Source organism: Microcebus murinus, chromosome 3, assembly GCF_040939455.1.
Source record: "Microcebus murinus isolate Inina chromosome 3, M.murinus_Inina_mat1.0, whole genome shotgun sequence".
NCBI lineage: Eukaryota > Metazoa > Chordata > Mammalia > Primates > Cheirogaleidae > Microcebus > Microcebus murinus.
Genome location: NC_134106.1, coordinates 97,986,431 through 98,010,007, shown reverse-complemented (window position 1 = coordinate 98,010,007; position 23,577 = coordinate 97,986,431). Strand labels below are relative to the sequence as shown.

General features: G+C 35.8%; 1 protein-coding gene across 2 annotated transcripts in view; it reads left to right on the top strand.

The window, feature by feature from the left end:
• Positions 1-23,577, top strand: part of ADGRA3 (adhesion G protein-coupled receptor A3) — a 116,018-nt gene that overhangs the window by 75,230 nt on the left and 17,211 nt on the right. Inside the window, exons 11-14 of one of the 2 annotated variants that reach the window (XM_012737488.2) lie at positions 5,028-5,189; positions 7,729-7,854; positions 14,976-15,189; positions 15,400-15,608. In XM_012737488.2, coding sequence (XP_012592942.1) covers positions 5,028-5,189; positions 7,729-7,854; positions 14,976-15,189; positions 15,400-15,608 — 711 coding nt within the window. Of the gene's footprint in view, positions 1-5,027; positions 5,190-7,650; positions 7,855-14,975; positions 15,190-15,399; positions 15,609-23,577 lie in introns of both variants that reach the window. The other variant, XM_012737487.2, reaches the window with a different exon arrangement.

The window sequence follows — 23,577 nt, the reverse complement described above, 5'->3', positions numbered from 1 at the left end:
ATACTCTTCTAGACATTGGCCTAGGCAAAGAATTTATAAAGAAGACCCCAAAGGCAGTCACAACAGTAACAAAAATAAACAAATGGGCCTGATCAAATTAAAAAGCTTCTGCACAGCCAAAGAAACCGTCAAGAGAGCAAACAGACAACCCACAGAATGGGAGAAAATTTTTGCAAGCTACACATCTGATAAAGGGCTGATAACTAGAATCTATTTAGAACTCAGGAAAATCAGCCAGAAAAAAATCAAACAACCCCATCAAAAAATGGGCAAAGGACATGAACAGAAACTTCTCAAAGAAGACAGAATAATGGCCAACAAACACATGAAAAATGTTCAACATCTCTAATCATCAGGGAAATGCAAATCAAAACCACAATGAGATATCACTAAACTCCAGTTAGAATGGACTTTATCAAAAAGTCCCCAAACAATAAATGTTGGTGTGGATGTGGAGAGAGAGGAACATTCCTACACTGCTGGTGGGACTGCAAACTAGTTCAACCTCTGTGGAAAGCAAGCTGGAGATACCTCAAAACGATACAAGTAGATCTACCATTTGATCCAGCAATTCCACTACTGGGCATCTACCCCAAAGATCAAAAGTCACTTTATGAAAAAGACACCTGCACTCGAATGTTTATAGCAGCACAGTTCACAATTGCAAAGCTGTGGAAACAACCTGAGTGCCCATCAATTCATGAGTGGACTAATAAAATGTGGTATATGTATTTAAGCTTTAAGAAACAATGGTGATATAGCACCTCTTGTATATTCCTGGATAGAGCTGGAACCCATTATACTAAGTGAAGTATCTCAAGAATGGAAAAAACCAGCACCACATGTACTCACCAGCAAATTGGTACGGATCAACACCTAAGCGGACATACAGGAGTAACATTTATCAAGTGTCGGGAGGGTGGGAAGGTGGAGGAGGGGATGGGTATATACAAACACAATGAGTAAGATGTGCAACGTATGGGGGATGGACACGCTTGAAGCTCTTACTTGAGGGAGGAGAGGGCATGGACAATATATGTAATCTTAACACTTGTACCCCCATAATTCGCTAAAAATAAAAAAAATGAAATATTCAAAAAAAATTAAAAAATAAAAAAAATTCAAAAAAAAAAGTGACGTAAACACACTTTTAAAACTTAAGTGTCAAAGCAGAGCAGTTACCCCATTAAAAGTAATCAGGGTAATAACATACCTTGAGACAGGTATGATCTCAATATTATATTTTATTTGTAACTTGGAAACTATTGTGAAGATTACTTGAGCTTCAGTATTGTCAGCTGCAATGATGATGATGATGTTGATGTCAAGTTTGAACTACTTCTACTCCTCTACTTCTCATCTCTATATTAGCTATCCCCAAATCATTACCCAGCTTTCTCCACCTATACACGTGTCTGGTTTTAGAATTGACCAAAGTGTCCCTTGCTGTTCTGTTCTGTGTTTGAAAATGTGAATACCAGTAGGGGCCTAGATTGCTTTACTTTTCTCAAAAACTGCATGAATTGCTTAATTTACATTTCTACTGAGTATGTGAAGATACTTGTCTTCTGCTTTGTTTTTCTTTCTTCCTGGTTTGCTATGGAACTGAGATGGTTTTGAGCACTTCTCATAGAGTACTTGGTCTCGTCTTACAAATGAGTAAATGAGCCTGAGGCTCGTTTGCTCAGGAACATCTAAACTTGTGACAGACTTGAAATCTTAACCCAGGAGTATTTAACTCCAAGGCACATAAATATTCTGTCTTCAGTGTTAAACACTAGGGATTAAACTTAAATATCAGGTTTAGTTTATTACATATTTAATATGGTAACATATCAGAAATACATTAAGTTTACAGATGAGTTTGACCTAATTTTGATGAAAATTCCAAGCCATACATATGTTAAGAAAATATGAGATATCCTATCTGAGACAACAAATGACATTGAACACTTTCATTGTTACTAATGTAGCATTTTTGTTTCTTCACTGCTTTGTCTTTGATAAAGTGGATTCGCATGTATTCTGAGTTGGTCCTCTTGCTTTAGTGAGACAGGTGCAAGAGCAGGTGTGCGATTCCTTCTGACCCTTTTGTGGCTGGAGTGGCCTTCAGGGAATGAGGCCAAGGAGAAATCCGATGCTTTATAGTGCCGGTTGCAGTTTTTAAACTATCTTTGTGTGTCAGGTTTCAGGAATACTTTTTTAATCCAGTGTAATTTTTCATGCATTGTTATCCCTTTTGTGTCCTTTTTTGCCACTGTGACGGATTCAGAACTACTCCTGTAACCGAGCTACAGAAGCATATAGCATTTTATGATTATCGGCTCTAGGGAATATTTTGGCAACAAATCCTTTTCCTCAGTTCTTAGCCATTTGGAGTGAAATAATGAGAAAAAGAGGTTGTTCTCAGCTAAGGCAAGCACCCTTGTTAGCACTATATCTTCCTAGAGGTATTTATTTTCTGTACAATTGTTAACACGAGTTATGTTTCTTTACTGGCGTTATCTAGTGGGGCATAGCAGTATTTTTTTGATCATGTAATAATCATGATTTTTCAGGAGAGCTGATGTGTCCATCAAGTTTCATGTCAGGTCCTTATAAAGTCCATATGTTTAAAACTTCAAAAAAGTATTACTAAGTTTAGTTGTAATTGTGCTAATCTGTAAACACCTCATATATTTCAGTGGTACCTTAGAGTAGAATCAGTATTTTTGTGTATTTTGTCTTTTAAGGTTTCGTAGCCAATAGGAACTTCATTTTTATGCCATAGAGCATATTTTACCATGTCATCTCTTTTATGTATTTTTGTGTAAAAACTTTAGATAACAGTAAGTTAGAATAATAGACAAAAACTTAAAAACTTAGCCAAGTTATTCTAGCTACTCTGAATTCCCATTATGAGGGACTTATTTGTTCAACATCTGTATAAAGGGCTGTTTGTGACAGATTCAACAGTCACTATCTTTCTTAACTCCAGAAATAATGGCTTCTAGTAAAATGACATCCACCTGCATACTTGTTTATTTGTAGGAAAATGTATTTTCTTCACTAGACTGTAAGCTTGAAGCTAGAGTTTGTTTCTCTCACTGCTGTAGGGCCGCTGCTCAGGACACTGTCTGGCTCACATTGGGCCTCAATACATATTTAGTCAGTGAACTGTTGGAAATAAATGATAATAACGAGGATTTTAAGCAAACATTGATAAATGTTGGGTACATGAACATTGACAGCTACTGGCTTTGATACCAGGTCTTACAGTAGTGAATAAAGTTATAAATATAAGTAAGACATTGTGTTGTTCCTGCCCTCAAGGTGTTTATCTTGAAAGTAAAATAAGGAAATAATTGTGCTCTACTGTGGCAAGGGCAGTACAAAGTCAAGTAGCATTTTAAAATTGGTGGGCAAGTGAGGCTGTACAGAGGGCTAAAGGCAGTTTTGTTGGGTGCATTGGTCCTATTTATATATGAACACAGACTTAAAAATGCAACCCTCTTACCACTTTTTCTAGAGCCTGTCAACTTAGAAGAGAGGCCTATTTTGGGATTGAAATGGTGGGGAAAAAAACAACAAAGAAGCAATAAAATAACAAGAAGAGCCAACATTTTTTGAGTGCTGGGCATGGTTTCAGGAACTTTGTATTTATTATTAGAATTTAATCTTAACAATATTCAGAAAAGACTGGACTTTATTTCTCCTCATTTACAAATAAAAGAAATGGGGGTACAGAGAGGGGAACAGATGAAGCCTCCAGGCCAGGTGGTCGTGGCCAGCATTTGAAGCTCTGTTCCTCACCCCTGAACTTACTGTAGTTGCCTCGCCCCATGGTTCTGGGGTTGGGATCTGATAGATTTCCACAGATCCTCTTCTTTGTAAAGTGAACCAGAGTGGGATGAATGAACAGCTTCCAGCCCACCTTAGCCCTCATAATTATACATCTTGTGAAGTGTCTTGAATGCAGAATGGGATTGAAATCTCAGTTGGGATCTTCTGGGATGATCAAAAGACATCTGTTAACACAGTCCTGGCTTTCTGGCTTGGCACTGGGGCTTAATGCCTTTTAATGCTTGCTTCCTGATTAGAGGAGCAGCCAGCTTGCAAATCCTCTGATCCTACCTCTGGACTGTTTTTTGTTGTTCTTTCTGCCACAGATCTCCACCTCATGAACCTTCTGCTCAATACAAAACCCTCTTGATACCGGTATGTCTCGTTAGCCCTGGACTGTTCAGTGCATTTCTCTGAGGTGGGACTTACAAGTCACAGTAAACAGTAGTCAATCGACTTTTCACTGGCATTGCTTGACAGATGTTTACATCTGTAAGTTATGAGGAAAGCTAATGCAAAGAATCCAATAAATGAAACAAGTAAAACAAGCAGGGGAAAAGTGAGTACCTCTTAGGATCCATTTATTTCAGGGCACTGGATCTTAAATCATTCGTTGAGTTGGGAGGAAGGGAAGAAGTTCACTCGAGGCAGAAGAAACCACATATGCCAGGGGATAGAGGTGTGAGATCACACAACAAATATAGGAAACTCATGGTAGTTGGACATGCCTGGGATTTTGAACATGACAGGAGACTAAAGAGGTAGAAAGTGTGTATTTCTTCATGGCAATAGAGTCTGATTTAAGCTAATGCTTACACAAAAAGAAGTATATATAAATGGTTTTCTGGACAAAGAGTTGCAATCTTTTTATTCTGGGATCATGTGACATCTTTTCCTTCTCCTCAATTAATCCAACTGCCTTTCCTTTTCTCCCTTTGAGGTACTGCGCTGCAGTCTTTTCAGCAGTGATATGGTGGCTCCTGGAGTACACGGTTTTGAGCTAAATATTACCAAATGTCTGTAATTGAAGGTGCTGTTCATATCCGAAGATGTTTTGATGAGAAACAAGTGAAGCTCCTGCTGGGTTTTTCATGTGAAAATTTAGACTGCAGGCCATTCCCACTGTCTCATCAGGATTTTCCATTTTACAAAGCAGCCTGTGTTGGCTTTAAAGACCTTTCTTCTTTCTCCTGCTCTCCCGCTAGCTGGGCGATGTGATGGTTGACATTGCAAGTAACATCATGTTGGCCGATGAGCGTGTCCTGTGGCTGGCACAGAGGGAAGCTAAAGCCTGCAGTAGAATCGTCCAGTGTCTGCAGCGTGTCGCTACCTACCGGCTGGCCAACGGCGCTCATGTTTATTCCACAGTAAGTGTAACATTACCGTTGACTTCCAAGGAAGAGGATTCACCTGCAGCAACTCTAACCCAAAAGAGATAGAGGATCTCTTCCCCTTTATGGGGTGGGTGTTTTCTCTTACTGCTGGTTATTTACAGAATTTCCCTTTCTCAAGACATTTTAGAAATTAATTTTGCTTTTGAGTAGTGTTTTCTTGCTAACGGGAAAACACTTTGTTAGTCTGTATTTTGAATAGTTTTCACCATCTAATCCGCTGAAACCGTTTCTACTACGAAAATTAGAACACTGTAGTATTGCCCCACTGGCAGTCACATCTGAGCTAATACGTTCTGTAATGGGCCCTGAAGGATGTTTTGAGAGAATGCCTGATTGTTTGCTTGCCCAGGTTTCAGCCTCAGAAGAGAACTGGGATGCCCTCCAACACGTGTGAAGCTATTGGCATTTTCAGTCAATCCCACTCTTGGGATAATGAGTTATTAATAAATAATGATCATTCAATTAAATAGTATTAAGTTTTATTTACGCTAAATTGAACTCTTGTAAATTTCTTGGTGCATGCTGCTTACTTTCTGTCCTAAAAAATGTTGTAAATCATGGCAAATACTGTGTTTTTTTCCCTTAGCAGTCAAATGTTGATCCGGTCCATGATTTTCATTTTCTGATTATTTTAGTGGGCTCACGTAGTATAGAATATTCTACACTTTACTCCTATGATTTTATACAATTTGAGATTACTGTTTTTCCATTGATTCTTTTGAGATCTTTTTTTGATGATACTGTGTTTTATTGCTCCTTTTGCTCAATTATGAGGATTCCTTTCCTGACTAAAAAATAAAATGGAGGCCCATTATGGCTACTGTCTTTACAACATAGTTCAGGGTAATTTCCTGCTCAGATACCTGACCTTACTCGAGACTAGCTTGCCATTTTTATGTCCTCCTCAGCCATTTAGACCCATTTTAAATCCCATCTTTTAGCCTTGCTTGTTAATCAGCCGGAAGAACTTCTTTCTCCCTTTGAACCTCTTCAGGTCTTCTGAGAACCCAAGGGTATAATGAATGTCATAGTGGGGTTTTGCATACCATTTTAACATGTAAAAAAGGTTCCAGGAGATTATACATCTACATATAATAAGTAAAGATGATACAGCTTCAGAGTGCCTCAAAATGACAGATTTGTTTCTTTTAACTGAGGTTTCATGATAATTGCTGTTTACCAGAGGCTTTAGTGGTTATTTATTTGTGCCTTTTACCAGTAAAAAATTGGAATATACATTGTTAATCAACAAATATAATTCAATAAGACTTTCCCCCGTGTACACATTGAGAGGCAAAAACAAATGGAAAGATTTCTTACTCTGGAAAAATTTGGGGAACCACTAAATATTTTCTACCATCATGTATGGGACTTGTTTACATTCTGTCTTTTTATATTTTTTAATTTTTATCTTATGTCTCTAATTTTTATCTTACATCTTGCATCAAAGTCTCATACTTTAAAAAGAAAAAAAGACATCCGTATATGGTGCCTAGAATGGGGTCTTGCCTATATGGTAGGCACACATTTGATCATCCTTGAAGGAAGGAGGGGCATGCCATGTTGTCCTTAGAATTTGCAGTGTATCCTGTCATCTTGCTGGATATGAACCTGCGTCTCATCAGCTTGTCACTTCTCGTGCCCACCCTGCTGTGGTTGTGACTGATGGCCGTGAATGCAGGCAGTCCTCCAGGGTGTAGGCTCGGCGGCTGTTTGTATTGACAGGTCGTACATTTTGGTGGACCCCCTCAGTTCAGTCTTGCTCTTGAATTCCTTTAAAACTCTAGGGCAAGTGCCATCTTTCTGATTTAATTTGCTTTTTAAATCTGTTCATTTTCTTACAATTTGAGCTAGCACCTCCCTTCCTTTTCTGAAGAAACAGCTTTGGAGTGAGTCTGTGTAAAGTTTGTATCAGTGAAACTTAGTGCAAAGAGTTAACTTGATCTCCCCGTGAAAGAAAAAAGTGAAAATGGCCTAAACTGTTGAACAAGGTGACTGTTCAGTGTACTTACCAAATCCTAATAACTTTTTCATTTCTCCTGTGAGGTGGTCATTAAGAGGGTCCACTGATTTCTCTAGCTGATTTTTTCTTTTTAAGAAACTTCCATTTTTAGCTTATAGTTTTCTCCAAGGTGTTCTTCAAATTATTTCTAATTGACTTCTAACTTATATCATGATCTTCCACACTTCTCGGCTTATTCTTTTCCTCTTTTCAGTCTAAATTTCATTTTAGGACATCCTTTTCATTTCAAGGTCTTTATTTTTTTTAATTCTGCCAGTTATCTAATACAGTGTTTTTGGGGTTTTTTTTTTGTAAGCACTTGGGCTTTCTGGTTTGGCTTATGTACAGTGTTTTGTGTTTGAAAAATCTTTGAAAGTGCTTTTCCCCTGTGTTATAAATCGTTCATAACTCCTGTTTGATTGACTTTTGAAGTATTCACCCAATATTGCTCTGGAAGCTTATGTCATCAAGGCTTCTGGCTTCACCGGGATGACCTGTACCGTGTTCCAGAAAGTGGCAGCCTCTGACCGTACAGGACTTTCGGATTATGGGAGGCGGGATCCGGATGGAAACCTGGATAAGCAGCTGAGCTTTAAGTGCAATGTTTCAAATACATTTTCCAGTCTGGCACTAAAGGTATGTTATATTGCACTAAAAACACTTTAGGACTATGTACAGTTAGAGTGCTCCAAATGTTTTGCTTTGCAAAAATAACCATATTAGAGGTTTTGGGGGGAAGCGGGGAGATATTGTTTTTGCTGTTGTTTTAAAAGAAATTCAGGCCAGGAAGAGGCTTATTAATGACTTTCATGGGCCTTAAGCATTTTTGCCTTTTGATCCCCTTTTTCTGTACATAAAGATATCAAAAATTACATTGTATGACTACAGTGGTATAATAACAAATATATTGATATTGCATATTAAAAGATTTTCTTTGACTTAAAGGTTTATTTCCTTTTGCTTCTGATTTTGAGACATTAAGTGTTTTCTGGGCCCCTAAAAGTGTTGTGGGCCTTGGCACTGGGCTTAAAGTGCCTAATGGAGAAGTCAGCCTTGAGGCTGGGCATTGAATCAGACAGTCTGTGTATTGAAGTTTTTGGCAAAGAAGTACAAATTTGTCATATATCTTAGAAAAAAATGTGTGTTTCATTGGAGCAAGCAAAATGAAAGCATTTTTATTGATTTTTAAAATGGGGGATTTAGATGTCTTTCACTAAACTACATTGAAGCAAACAGTAGAGGCATAAATCTAACAACCTAATGGAACCACAGTTTTTCCATTTAGCTTTGTGTGGTCATATGTAATTGTGTTCTCTGTGGTTTTTAATTACGCAATATTTTCCTTATTTCTGGCTTATCCTTGAGTAATAGCACAGGTTAATAATATTCCAGTCATTTTAATGGCTGCATAGTCATTGATTAAACAGGTGTTCTGGTACACTGTAAGTTCTCAATAAATAGAGAAGGGATGAATGAAGAATGATGCATTTTATAATACTTTACCCTGGTGACCTCCATAAAGGGAGCCAATTTGCTAAATTTAGATGTACCCCAACTGCCCAAGATAATCTCAGCTGGGTCAAAATATCTGATAATAATATAATTACTTGATACCATATACTCAGAGAAAAATTGGCAAGATTTGTCTGATAATCTTGGCCCTATGAGAGTACTAGATGCACCCAGCCGTGCTTCTGTAGACCTGCTCAACTTTACTTATTGTGTCTTTTATTGATAAAAACATACCATGAAAGGCACAGAAACAGTAACACAGAGAAGCCCATGAGAGAAATGTATGTTTTTTTTTTCAAGGGGCACTTAAAATTGATGAACCCTTCTGTCTTAGATGATCACAGTTGGTAGGAAAGGATTAAAAATGATGAAACCCTACATTTCATCAATTTCACAACCTTCCCCTCTGGATAAGGAGAGTTTCTACCTGCTAAAGTAGGAAGCTTTAAATGAACACTCAGATTTGTCAACTTCATACTATTCTGTCCTTTTAAGATCATCCTGCAGCCAGAGAGCAAGGACACATTGCACTATTATTCATGCTTCATAGATGGACATGATGAAACTGAATGAAGACAGAACATATCCTTCATGACACAAAATTAGTTAAAAATGTTTTGATGTTGACAGTGTAAATGTACTTAAGCTTTAGTACTTGAACAGAGAATTTTCTTTACATTTTACACTTTATATTAGGGCAATTTTTACTCTTTCTGTGCATTTTTCCCCCTTAATCGTTGAATGAGGATTCAGAAAAACTAGACAACTTGAGCATCCAGTAATTGATTGCATTACCATTAAATGTGGGAGCATATGAAGTTAAACTTAGGAAAATCGGTCCTTAGTTAGCAGTAGGTCCTGCATATTTCATGAATAACTATTCTTCATGACCTGGTTTGGACTCTCATCCTATATTGCCCAAACCATTGTAATTTCCTATGTAGTCTCTGTGTCTCTAGGCTAGTTCTTAAAAATCCATCTTTCTCATATAGGTTGGTCTACCTATGGGTGACATTTGTCCAACATGTGTCAGTACAACCACGCCAGTTAGTAAAATGTTGAAATACTTTCTTACCATTTAGCTAAGAGCTGCTACCCCAGTCCCTTGAGTCCTCAGCCCTGCTGGTCCTTCTGTTGGGAACACCACCCAGACCTTTCCCCTGTTTAGCACTTGCAGGCCACCGGTCTGCAAAGCAGAGGGCCTCTAGAAGCTTTCCCCTCTGTGCAGGCTGTCCTGATTGTTAGTGCCATTTTAGGTGGTTAATACTGTGAGCATTGTCCTTGGACCTATCCAAAATGGAAATTGACCTTGTACCTCTCCTGATAAATATTTCTTGTTTCTCTCTGGACACTGTTTTAGGAGCAGCTTCATTGTTGGGCTTTTGCCTGTTGCCCCACAACTCCTCCTACCTTTTCTCCCAGTGATAGCAAACTTGCCCTGGTTCCTCTCCCAACCACTTGGTCTTGCTTGGGCCAGGCTCATGTTAATTTTTCAGGTAGAATGCCCTGCTCTGCCCCTCTCATCCCAGCTCCTTGATTTTGTTTTAACACCCAGCAGCAGTGTCACCTCCAAGAAATCTTACCTGATACTAATGAGTCTGTCTTCTGCACTCCCACCCTCATCTCCTAAAACACCATTCTCTCTCCGCACTTTTCCTGTGCTACTCTGTTCTTCTCTCTGTCACTGTGTGTCACACACGGGAACCACACTGTGTCACTTACCTCCCACATTGGACTGCAAATTGCTTGAGGGCAGGACTAGTGCTGGAGTAACCCATGAATTCAGTGCCTGGCTTCAGTTGGTTGCCAGTTGGAGATAGAGTCGCCTGGTATTTGACCCTTGGTGATAGCACCAATCAAATCTGTTCTCATTTTTCTCAATAAAATGGTTCCTTTCACTTTTGATACTATCATTCAGATATGTTGGCATAAGAAAGTCGCAACCATTTTCGGTAAGCTATAATAGTAAGGGCTTTTGGAATTTAGCTGATGCTTTGAGTTCAACTGTAATGTATCCAAAAAGAAGAATTGGTTCTTTAAAGTTTATTCGACAACAATTTAGAAATCCATTTTTTATTTATACATCCCATACTTTTCTTATCCCAGCCTTCTAGGGCTTTAGTCTAGCTGAAGTCCTTTCAGTTTTTTAGGTCAGTCATCATGCATCTTCCTGCTCCTTGCTTTTATTTCTGCCCTCTTTCGTGCCCTCAGCCCTTCCCTACTTGATGAAATCCATGCTACTCTCCCTCTAGGATTGCATTTAGATGGTACCTTCCTTCTCCTCCTCAGATGGAAATAATCATCATCTATTGATTCCATCGTGCTTTGTTCATTCTCCAGAATAGTTATAAGGTGATACAGTGGTGAGGTGAGTTATAGTGAGAGGCCATGTGAAATGGTCACTGAGAATGTGGTCTCTCTGCAGCCAGACAGCCTGGGTTTATGCTCCCCGGCCTAACAGCTGTGCAAACATGGGCAAGTACTTTAACCTCTCTGAATATGAGTTCCTCATCTGATACAGGGATCATACTTAACTGGAAGGGTTATTGAGAGGATTGAAAGAGAAATCAGTAAATGTTAGATTTTATTATTATTCTTATAATGTTGTTGTCACTCTCTTGTTAGATTATGAAATTTCAAGGGCAAGGACCATAGCTTATTTCATTGCATATCTCTAGGCTCTGTATCGAGCCAAGCATAGAGTAACTAAACCTCCAATAAGTGTTGGATAAAATTAACAGGCAAACATAATAAGCAAAAAAAGTCAGTTAAATAATTCTAAAGACAAACATAATCCCTGTTAGTCATTAGCAGTGAGATAATCAAAAGGTGTTGTATAGTTAATAACTAATTATACGAAGAAAATAATTAGATATAATATCTATCTGTTCAAAGTCAAGAAGGCATGGATAAATGAGTATTTAATCGTTTTGAGTCAGATGGCTCTTTGATTCATTCTGATTTTGTAGAATTCTGTAGAATTTTACAAATTAAGATTTCTGAAAATTTTAGTAATTACATGGTAGAGGAAGTTCAGATTCTTTCATAAGGAAAGATCTTAAAAATCTGATTGATACATTTGAATTAACGTCCATTATGCTTCTCATCATTTCCTTTTTTAGCTTAATGTCATTGTAAATAGTGAGATATACATGAATTTAGCAAATAAAATGAGAGTTCTGTGATAGCATTCATTTCACATGTGTTCATACTCCATCAATTTTTACTGTTAAAATTAGTACCGAGATTGAACTGTAGAAGTCAAAACACGACAAAGTTCTAGATTACGGTTGGTGAGTCAGTTACTTTAAGGCACTTCTGCTCTCCCTGTCCCTAGATGACCATCTTCCACACTGCTGTAGTAATGGTAATAAAAACGCCACCACCGTGTCTTAGCCTTTTGTGCTCTTTCCTGCGCATGATCCCGTTTGGTCTTCACAAGCATTTGTCAGAAAGATCATTGGCTGTGTTTGACAGATGCCACTAAAAGAGGTTGAACACAATTGTGCAGTGTTGACCAGCTGCTAAATGCTAAGTCCAGGGCCCAAATCTTGCTCTCTTATTTCAGATCCCATGCTGTCTTCTGAGCACATGGCCTTTCAATAATAAATGTTAGAAACCAAAAACTTGAATTTCCCAAAGAATCTTAAGAGAGATTTTTCTAATTTATTAGCAACTAAAACATGTATCTATTTATATTTTTTATTATCTTATTTATTATTTTAAAATAAATAAATGGTTAAACAAAATTATAAACTTTTTGTGTTTTCTGCCTTCAGGCCAAGTGGCAGAAGGTATAATCATGATACATGTAACGAATTACGTAAGTTTTTTATAGTGATGTTTTTAAATAGATTTATAACCTTTCTATAAATAATAATCAGTGTTTCTTATAAAGAAATTACATGAGTATTCTTACTATAAAAACTAAACATTATGGAAACAGCTAAAGTTTGCCTTACTAGCACCCCTAGGCCACTCTCTCTATCCCAGGGAACCTATAATTCTAATTTGGTAATATTCTTTATTGTGTTGGACTTCGAAGGATATTTTGGAAGCTATGAGTATGTATCAGCCATGAGTACATAGCTCTGTTCCCTTAGTGATCTGTCCATGTACACCTGAGGTTTTTGTTCATTGTTGGTTTTGTAAATTTAAACTTGTATAGAAGACCTTTTTTAACTTCTAGAAAGTGCAGATGTTATTTCCTTTTTTAACTTCCTTTTAGAAAATGTTAAGTATGACTTCTTTTAAATCAATTTGATTTATCATTACTACTACTTCCCCAAAGAGCTGTGTTTGTTTTCAAGTCATTTTGTGTTCACAACAAAATTATTTCATGAGTTTATAGTACTTAAATTTTAATAAATGTTTATTATATAATGCTTTATCAGCATTTTGAACTTTGAACTAACTGATCTATTTATGTTTTTCCTCTTAGCATGTGTCGTTAGGTACTTATGAGAAATTTATGTACTTAATAGAAATTTACTAGATTAGTGAATGAATTTATAAAAACCCTTCACATAATGTTATATTTGTGAAAATAGCAGAAACCCTTTATATGTATTTTCTTAGGTAAAATATTTCTACTAAATATTTTCTTGGCATCTTTAATTTAAAAGTAATATTCAAACTTCTAAAATGTTGACATTGAGAAGATATTTATGGGTATCTACTTATGTTCCAACATTGTTCTAAGCACAGCAGTTAAATAATTCTAAAGTTAATCATTTGCTTAAATGATTTTCTTAAATCAATAAAAAATAAACATGCCATACAGAATTTGTTAATTTCGTAAGCAGTGAGGTGTTATCAAATACAAATGTCAGGAACCATGAACATAGTGGTTTCAAGCAGTGAATGAGATTGTCTGTACCCCCAAATCCTCACACTCTAGTTAGAGGAGCAGACAAGTGAGTTATACCATGAGGCTGCGAGTGTTCTTTGTAGCACAGTTGTGTGCAGAGTGCTGTGTGAGTCAGAAGAAGGAGCAACTAGACTGGAAAAGCAATATACTGAGGAGATGTCATTAATTGTCCGCAAAAGCCCTATTTTAAGGACTCTGTGTAATGTCTGGCTCTTGCCTGGTGGCCTTTCTTATTCTTATCCATTTTTTCCATTGCACGAGTTCTTATAGTCTGCCAGACAAAAGAATAGTGGAGCATTTCAGGTAGGGAGTCTGTCCCGTGCAGTGTGCACAATGACATAGGAAAAACATAGGAGAACTCAAAAATTGATAAGCTTAGTGTGGATGTGTTATAAGTTGTAGTACAGGAGTGTTGAGAGATGATCTGAGAAATAAATTTAAGTCAAATTATATGTGTATTTAGGATAGTGGGATAGTATTGTATAGAAATTGAAGAACCATGGTATTATTTAACCTGCAATAACGTGATCAGATTTGTTTCTTAAGAGGAAATTCTGTTGACAAAATGAACACTTAGTTGGAAGGAGAGAGGTTGGTGGCCAAGAGAAAGAATTTGTAATAAATTCTAAAGATAAGGAATTTTTTTAAAGATTGTTAATTGTTTGCTTCCTTGGTGTATCGAATTTTTTTTATTGCATGCTGAATAATTTACAATTTAAAAATCCCCAGGAAAGATATCTGAAAAACATTCAGTGATCCGTCAGCATTTTCAGTTGTTCTTGTTCGTTATTATGTTTTTCTAAATGTTACTTGTTCTCAAGGAAACTTCTGCTAAGAGTTTGCTTGAATCTAAACTTCTATTATGTTTGTATAATTTTATTCTTTTGTTGTTTGATTATTTAAATTCATCATAAATCACCTTAAAGTTCCATGAGCCCAAATTAATTATACTTACATTTGTGTTATGCTACATTTGTGCTTATTTACCATATTTTGACATTGTAAAATTGATACGGGGTGATCACTAAGATCCTTGATCTGTTTAATGCTATCCACTTCAGCAATATATGCTGTCAAGGGAAAATTAACTTTGTAATTAGAAATAATCTCCTTGTTTACTTGCTTAACTCTTTGAAGTAGAGTTTGGATTTCTGTTTTCTACTTTCGATCTATGTTGCTATGTGGTGCTCTGACATTTCACTTAGCTGATAATGTTTTTAACTATGAAATTTTATGCATACAATTTTTAAAAATATATTCAACATGTAATTAGAAAACTTTTGTAACTATCTGATTTTTTTTTTTCTTTCTGGTTTCTACCTACTAATACAGCAACCTTTTTTTTTTTTATTCCTTTTTATATGTGTATTTTCAGAATACTATTGTGGAGGCTTCTATTCAGCTTCCTCCTTCCCTTTTCTCACCAAAGCAAAAAAGAGAAGTCAGGCCAACCGATGACTCTGTCTATAAGCTTCAGCTCATCGCATTCCGCAATGGAAAGCTTTTTCCAGCCACTGGAAATTCAACAAACTTGGCTGATGATGGAAAGCGGCGTACAGTGGTTACTCCCGTGATTCTCACCAAAATAGGTTTGTGTTTGTGGCACCTGTTACCCTCCAGTCCCTGGACAATGTGGCTTTGTACTGGACTGTTCCTAAAAATGCTTAGTTTTGTTCTTTCTCTTTTTAACGAGTCACTAGCGAAAAAAGATCTTACAGACTACCCATTAGTGTATAAACTGACGTTTAAATTGTTTATGAAGTTTGTTTCGGAAATATTTTTATTTCCCATTTTTCCAGATGGCATGAACGTAGATACCCACCACATCCCAGTTAATGTGACACTGCGTCGAATCGCGCACGGAGCAGATGCTGTTGCAGCCCAGTGGGATTTTGATTTGCTGAATGGACAAGGAGGCTGGAAGTCAGATGGGTGCCATATACTCTACTCAGATGAAAATATCACTACAATTCAGTGCTATTCCCTTAGTAACTACGCTGTGTTAATGGTATGCCAGTTGTTAACTTAATGCATAAACATAAGTATTCCAATTTTTCCCAATGTGTACTTAAGCTCAAATGAAGACTTATTTAAAAAAATTTTTTAACGTAATGCACTCCCTTTAATTATGTAAGAGGTGATGTTTGGTGTATTTCTGATTATAAAGGGAAATTGAGTTACCACCAAGTGAAATGTATGAGATAGAATTTTGTATAGAAAATTTCACTCAACCTTATAAGTGAATCAATCCTTTGACCTTAAAACTTAGAGAGATCTTGGGTTTATTTAGTCAAATTCTGTCCACCCAGAAAGAGTGATTTATTTTCTCATGGATAAATAGTGAAAATAGTGATTTTCCTCCTTTACCATCTAGGACCATTTCCCACTCCGTGTCATCATTATTAGACTCTATTTGAATTTAAAATTAATGGTGATAATTTCAGTTTTGTCAATGCAGGTGACAGTGTTGACACAAAGAATATCTTTCCAATTGTAATGCCAGTCGATCTGATGTTGTTTCTGTTACTTCCCATTGTTAACACCTATTACAGGTTGAGTATCCCTTATCTGAAATGCTTGGGATCAGAAGTGTTTCAAATTTTGGATTTTTTTGGATTTTGGAATATTTGTTATTATTCTTACTGGTTCATCATTCCTAATCTGAAAATCTGGAATCTGAAATACTCTAAGGAGCATTTCCCTTGAGTGTCATGTCAGCATTCTGAAAGTTTTGGATTTTGGAGTATTTTGGATTTTGGATTTTTGGATTAGGGATACTCAACCTGTAATCTTTTTGGTAAAATAGCTAGTTATTAATGTACAGGAACAGGTCTTTTTTATGAATGAGATATTTAAGTGAATATGACTCCTGAGCAGATAATTATGAAATTAACCATACTAGTTGTTACTTTACATTATAATTATTATAAGATACTGACATCATGGAGTACATTTAGAGTGTAGTGAAAGGAATTACTGATTAGTCTAAAAGACATTTCCTAGAAATGGTTTGAGGTTAACCTCCGTGTGAGGACTTCTATGCTTCTGTTTCTGATTCCAGCTGTAAACCTGTTATCTAGACAATATTTTGTCAAAATACTAATCTTGAAACATGATATATTTTACATTTTGTGAATTTTTCTTTTCTTAAAAAAACAGAATAGTGTTTACCATTAGACATGATCTTAAAGCAAGCCTGATTTATAATAAATTTTCCTCAACTCTTTTTTGATTTTCTTTGCTTCTGTATTTCCTGTATCTTTCCCAGTACACTGGTCACACAGGCAGAGACTGAGCAGATTCATAGAGAAAAAGGATTATCTTTTCAATGACATCATTAAGCATTTTATATAACTGCAAGCAATATACTTGAATATATATGTTATTCATCCCAGCTGACAGTGGGTAGATGCTTCACTAGTTAGACTGAGCTGTGCTTGTATAAGATTTTATCCTTTTGGGCTTAACATTAGTGTTGATAGTTTTTGATTCTCTTCATAAATGAAAGGTGTCTTGATTTCTGTAAGTCTGGGTATGGTTTCTGTAAGTTCACATTTTGTTATTTTGTATTCACCTTTTAAATTAAAGCATAAAGCATTAATTAAAATGTGAGGCATTTTCCCTTTCAGTTTAAAAGTGTTCTTATTCAGGTTTTAAGTATAAAATTATGTGAAACTCTGATGTACTAAAAGAGAAATAATAGATACAACATTGTATAAACTTTATAGAAAAGTTAACTAGAAAAAGGTGTGCAAAATAAATGAAACACAAAATTTTTATAAGCTTCACTATGATACTATACCATGTGAAACTTATTTTTATTTAATCTAACACTAGTTTAAAGCATTTTTTTGAATTTCCTAGCTATTCTTCTGAACTATTTAAATTACTATAATCCTTTTCTGGGAGAAATAAGCTATTCTTTTATCTTTCATACTTTTAATCATTTAAGAAATGTAATAACACAATTCTTTAAAGCTAAAATACGGTAGTAAAAATTTTTTTATTTCCAAAGAATACTCTTTTCCTTTTCTTAAATGTAACTGTGCCACCTAGAGGCAGCAAAGTGAAATGTATCTGACATTGTTGACAATATATGGGAGTTAGAGTTGCAAATTGACATGAAGACAAAGTTAATGAAATCATAGCCACTCTTAAGTTATGTCTAAGGTAGAAGAAACATCTTTTAAAGATTGGAAATCACATATTTTTTCTTATATTAATTTTTAAACAATAAATAAAATTTTATTTTTCTTGAATACCATCTTAATATGTCATTTTTTGTAGCAAGTTTAAATTCCTATCTTGGGATATAGTCCATAAAACTTTTTTCTATGTGGTTTTAAATAATTTTGTATTAAAAAACAAATAGACATAAAGAATATATGTGTTCATAAATCTGGAATAAATGCCATAGTTTGGTTCAGTATATATCCTGCTACAATCAATTATATATAAGGGAACAAGAGAAAAAAGTTAAACAAATAAGGTTTGCATGAATGATACAATCAAAAATAGCGACTTGGGGCATGAAGAGTTAGAGGAGCTGGTGTCAGTAGGAAAAAGCAAACACAGCTGAACAGAAAGTAGGGTAATGATTAGGTTCGTGCTATGTAGTAATCAGTAGTAGTTAATCAGTAGTAGTTAAGATAAAATAATTTCTACCTTGATTCCCTTTTGTTGTATACACTTAGAAATATGAAACTAGAGAGCACTCACTGGTTTCTTTTTCTAATGATGCTTTTAAATTTGTTTATATAAAACATGCTGAACAAAGGCAAACTTCAGTTTACTCTATAATTGAACATGAATGCTAGCAATATTGTTGTTTAAGTGATTTTTAAATAGGTACTATATTCATGTGGATCAAATGTTATAATTATTTCTCCACATTAATGTTCAGTGTAAGCTTGAATTCTTAGCCCTCTCTGCCATCACAGTTGTAGGTAACTACTGTTAGTTTCTTGCAATATTGTTGAAGGGACTTTGTGTATTTTGAAACAGAAGGAATATATAGTTTTATTTTCTCCCATTTTTGCACAGAAGTTGCATGCTATATATATTGTTATTATAAGAACAGTATATATATATATTGTTCTTAAACCATGTTTTTTTCTGTGGAATAATATATCTTAGCTAAGATGATGATGATGACAATGATGATGTGTCTAAAAGAAGATGATGGTGGTGGGGTGGTGATGGCTAATCTTTATTAAGCCCTTATATGTTGGGCACTTTTCTGATGTCTTTACATGTTTAACTTATTTGGTCCTTGTAATAATCTCATGAATACTATTATCATCACCCCTACTTTACAGATGTGGAAACTGAGGCATAGATTGGTTAAAGGCCATGTCCACAAAGCTGGTTTTGCAGTTGGGATTTGAATTCAGGCAGTCCTATTCTTAATCACTCTGCTAAATTTCATTTCTGAAATCTTCTCGTATCAATATTAAAGAGCTTCCTTATTCTTTTTTCTTTCTGAATACTATTTTGTGTCCCTACCATAATTTATTTAGATATTTCTCTATTGTGTTTGTTTCTAATAGTTTGCTTGTTCAGTGTCATTTTGCACATATAATAAGGTATTTGCAGGATAAATTCGCCAAAGTGGAATTGATAATCAAAGGGACCAATTCTTTTTTCTTTTTTATTAAAGTGAGATATGGAACAAAGTGCACAAATATTCAGTGTATGGCTTGATGATATTTTTATATAGGAATATACACTTTAGCCATTGTCAAGATCAAGATTTGTACTAGAGAGCTCGGTAGAACTCCTGCGTTTCTTGCTAGTCAGTTCCTACTACCATCTTAAGAGCTATCCCCTCTTCTGATGTCTGTCACCATAAATAAGTTTTGCCTGTTCTTATACTTTATATAATTAGAATTGTTCAATATGTACTGTTTTGTGTCTGGTTTCTTTCCTAGCATTTCATTGGTGAGAGTTATCTTTGTTTTTGCATGTAGCAGCAGTTCGTTCTTTTCCATTGCTGTGTAATAGTCCATTGTATGACTATACCAAAGTTTCTTCATTTTCGTATTGATGAACATTTTGGTTTCCAGGTTTTGGCTATCAAGAATAAGCTGCTAGGCCGGGCGTGGTGGCTCACGCCTGTAATCCTAGCTCTCTGGGAGGCCGAGGCGGGCGGATTGCTCAAGGTCAGGAGTTCAAAACCAGCCTGAGCAAGAGCGAGACCCCGTCTCTACTATAAATAGAAAGAAATTAATTGGCCAGCCAATATGTATATAAAAAAAATTAGCCGGGCATGGTGGTGCATGCCTGTAGTCCAAGCTACTCGGGAGGCTGAGGCAGAAGGATCGCTTGAGCCCAGGAGTTTGAGGTTGCTGTGAGCTAGCCTGACACCACAGCACTCACTCTAGCCTGGACAACAAAGCGAGACTCTGTCTCAAAAAAAAAAAAAAAAAAAAAGAATAAGCTGCTGTGAATACTCCTGTACTGCTTTATGATGGACATGTGCACTCAGGAGTGCAATTGCTGGCTTGTAAGCTGTCCATATGTTTAGCTTTACTAGCTAATGTCACATGGTTGACCAAGGTGGATATGTTGGTTTACAGACACACCAGTAATGAGAGTTCCAGTAGCTCCACATCTTTGCCAGTCCTTGGTATTGTCAGTCTTTAATTTTAGTCTTCTGGTAGTAGTATTGTGTTATATTATTGTAGTTTTAATTTGCATTTCTCAGGTGACTGTTGATGTTGAGAACTTCTTTATTTTCTTGGTGGTTTTGGTATCTATCCCCTTTTGTGAAGTTCCTGCTCAAGTCTTGCCTATTTTTAATTTGGTTGTCTGTTGTTTTCGTACAGATGTATGAGAATTCTTGATGTGGGTTGTGAATAGGAGCTCTTTGTTGGATTTATGTGTTACAGATATCTTCTCCTGCTCTGTGCCTTTTTCCTTTTCCTCTTAATGTTGCCTTTTTAGGAACAGAATTCCTTAATTTTTCTGAAGTCTAATTTCTTAGTTTTTTTTTTTTTTAAGTTAGTACTTTTTATATCCTGTTTAAGAAATCTTTGCCTACCCAAAGATTATAAAGATCTTCTCCTTTGTTTTCTTTTAGAAGATTTAATATATATTACTTTTCACATTTAGGTCCACAATGTGACTGGAATTGATTTTTGTGTATGGTGTGAGGTAAGGGGAACAAAATCTTTAGATTATTCTTCTTTGTTCCTTAGTGGGGAAAAAAGCAACATAGAAGTCATAGTCTGTTTGGATTTCCTTGCATTGTTCAGATCCCAGTGAATTTATGTAATTATTGGCTTTAATTATTCTTATATTGAAATGATGATAATGAATTATTGAAAACTTCCACTGATTTTATGTTTAGTAATTCTCAGGCTTGAAGTAACCCTTATAAATATATGAATCTCTGTCTATCAGGTAAACAGTTTGAAGAAATATTCTTCCGTTTATTAGAGATCTTAATAATGATTATCTTTGTGATTTCCAACAAACTTTTCAGATGTTCTAATTTTCTCTACATTGGTGCAGTTAACATATGTGTAGAACTTTATTTTTCACTTCCTAGCTTAGTTATTTCATTAACACATAGAAGGGTGTTAATGAAATAACTTTGTATCACATAGAAGGGTAACTAAGATCGCCACTTCGTGTAGTCCTGTAAGTGCCAGAGGGCAGAGGCTTTTGCTATTTACTTTTTCTACAGTTGTCTCATACTACCATTTTTGTGCAGTGAGTTTAGTAATATTATCATAAAGCTTGTATTTGTTTACTACTGTAATTGTAAATAAGTTGATTCAGATTTCTGCTTTATTTCTCTCATTGTTGATCTTAATTTTTTCACTATCCTAATATCTTAAAGTTCTCAATTGTCTTAAATAGTCTTATATTCTCTTATATTGCTCAATCTAGCCAGCTCTAGTGGTCTTTTTTTTTTTTTTTTAAGGTAGAAAAGCTAAGAATGGCTTTAAAATTTTTAAGTAGTTATATTTTAAATGGTTAATAAGTACTTGCATAGTAGTCTCAATTTGTCTTTTGGCCTGCAGAGCCTAAAATATTTACTGTCTAGTCTTTTATATCTTTTTCTAGGTCAGTTTTTCAACAGGGGTTCTCTTTGCATGTGGGCAGGTCAAAAATACCCCTGTGGGATTAATAACCAGAATATATAAGGAACTAAACATCAAAACCATAACAAAAACTGTAACATCAAGAAAACAAGTAATTTGATTTAAAAAATGGGCAAATGATCTGAATAGACACTTCTCAAAAGAAGATATACAAACCAACGAATATATAAAAGAATGCTCAACATCACTAATCATCAAGAAAAGGCAAATCAAAGCCACAATGAGATATCATCTCACCCCAGTTAAAATGGCTATTATTTAAAAAGCAAAAAATAACATGCTGGTGGGGATGTAGAGAAAGGGAAGCTCTCATACGCTGTTGGTGGCAGTGTACGTTAATATAGACATTTATGGAAAGCAGTATGGGAGATTCCTCAGAAAACTAAAAATAGAACGACCACGTGATCCAGCAGTCTCACTGCTGGGTATGTATCTAAAGGAAATAAAATCAGTTCTGTCAAAGACATATCTACACACCCAAGTTTATTGCAGCACTGTTCATTATTATGAATATGTGTTCATTATTGTGTTCATTATGAAAATGAATTCATTATTATTCTATAGCCAAGCTATAGAATTGTTCCTAAGTAGCCGTCAACAGACGAATGGACAAAGAAAATGTAATATATATATATTATATATGTAATATGTATATTATATGTATATATGTGTATTATATATGTGTATTATATGAAATGGATTATTTTTCAGCCATTAAAAAAAAAAGAAATCTTGTCATTTGCTGCAACATGGATGAGTCTGGAGGACAATATGTTAAGTGAAATAAGCCAGGCACAGAAAGACAAATGTGTCTTCTCATTCGTATGTGGGAGCTAACAGTGAACCTCATCGGGTAGAGAGTAGAATGGTGGTTACTTGAGGCCGGGAAGGGAAGGGGTGGTGAGGGGAATGAAGAGAGTTTGGTTAATGGGTGCAAAATACAGTTAGACAGAAGGAGTGAGTTCTAGTGCTTGATAGCATAGTAGGTGACTATACTTAACAATTTATGGTGTGTTTCAAAATAGCTAGAAGAGAACATTTAGGATGTTCTCAACACAGAGAAACAATCAATGTCTGAGGTGATGGATATCCTAATTACCCTGGTTTGGTCATCACACTGCATGTGTGTTTCAAAATATCACATATGCCCCATAACTATGCACAATTATTATTTATCAATTAAAAAAAAATCTTGAGGAACAAAGAATGCCTCCATGGAAGCAGGGTCCTGTGTGGGCATGACAGGTGCTCATGCCTCTCCCCAGTCATTGCGTGGCAGTTTGAGGATTGTTGCCCTCTCTTTCAACATCCACTTTCTTCCTCATTCTGTGTCACATTTGTTTGGCCTTTGAAAAATACTGATTTCTTTTAAACTTGAATATTACATACAGTACATTTTGGGGACTAAATTGGCACTTAGTCTGATGTCTTATTAGTTGATATGCAAGCTCCCATGTTTTGTTACTCTCTGCCAAGGGCTGTGGGAGGCACTTTTACACCTCTTCCTTCTGCCCTTCCTCCAGACCCCTCGAGGTGATGGGCGTGGTCTCTTTTTCATAGTGAAGTATATCGCGTAGCTAGTACGTGGCATCGTGTTATTGAACGTTTCCTACAGTAATCTGCAGCAGGCAGTGCACGAAAGAAATCTAAAGGCTAAATCCTCGGTATTGAAAGTTTATCCTCAATTATTAATTCTACACTGGAATAGAAGCTTCTCGTAGAAATCAAGGGCAAACGTGTCTGTTCTTATTAGTGTCTCACTGGTTTTCATTGCCCCAACATACTTTGAATTTTCCCACCGGTATTATGGACTTTTAACAGGATGCGAATAGCTTGAGGCCATGTACCAGAGACTAGTATTGTGGG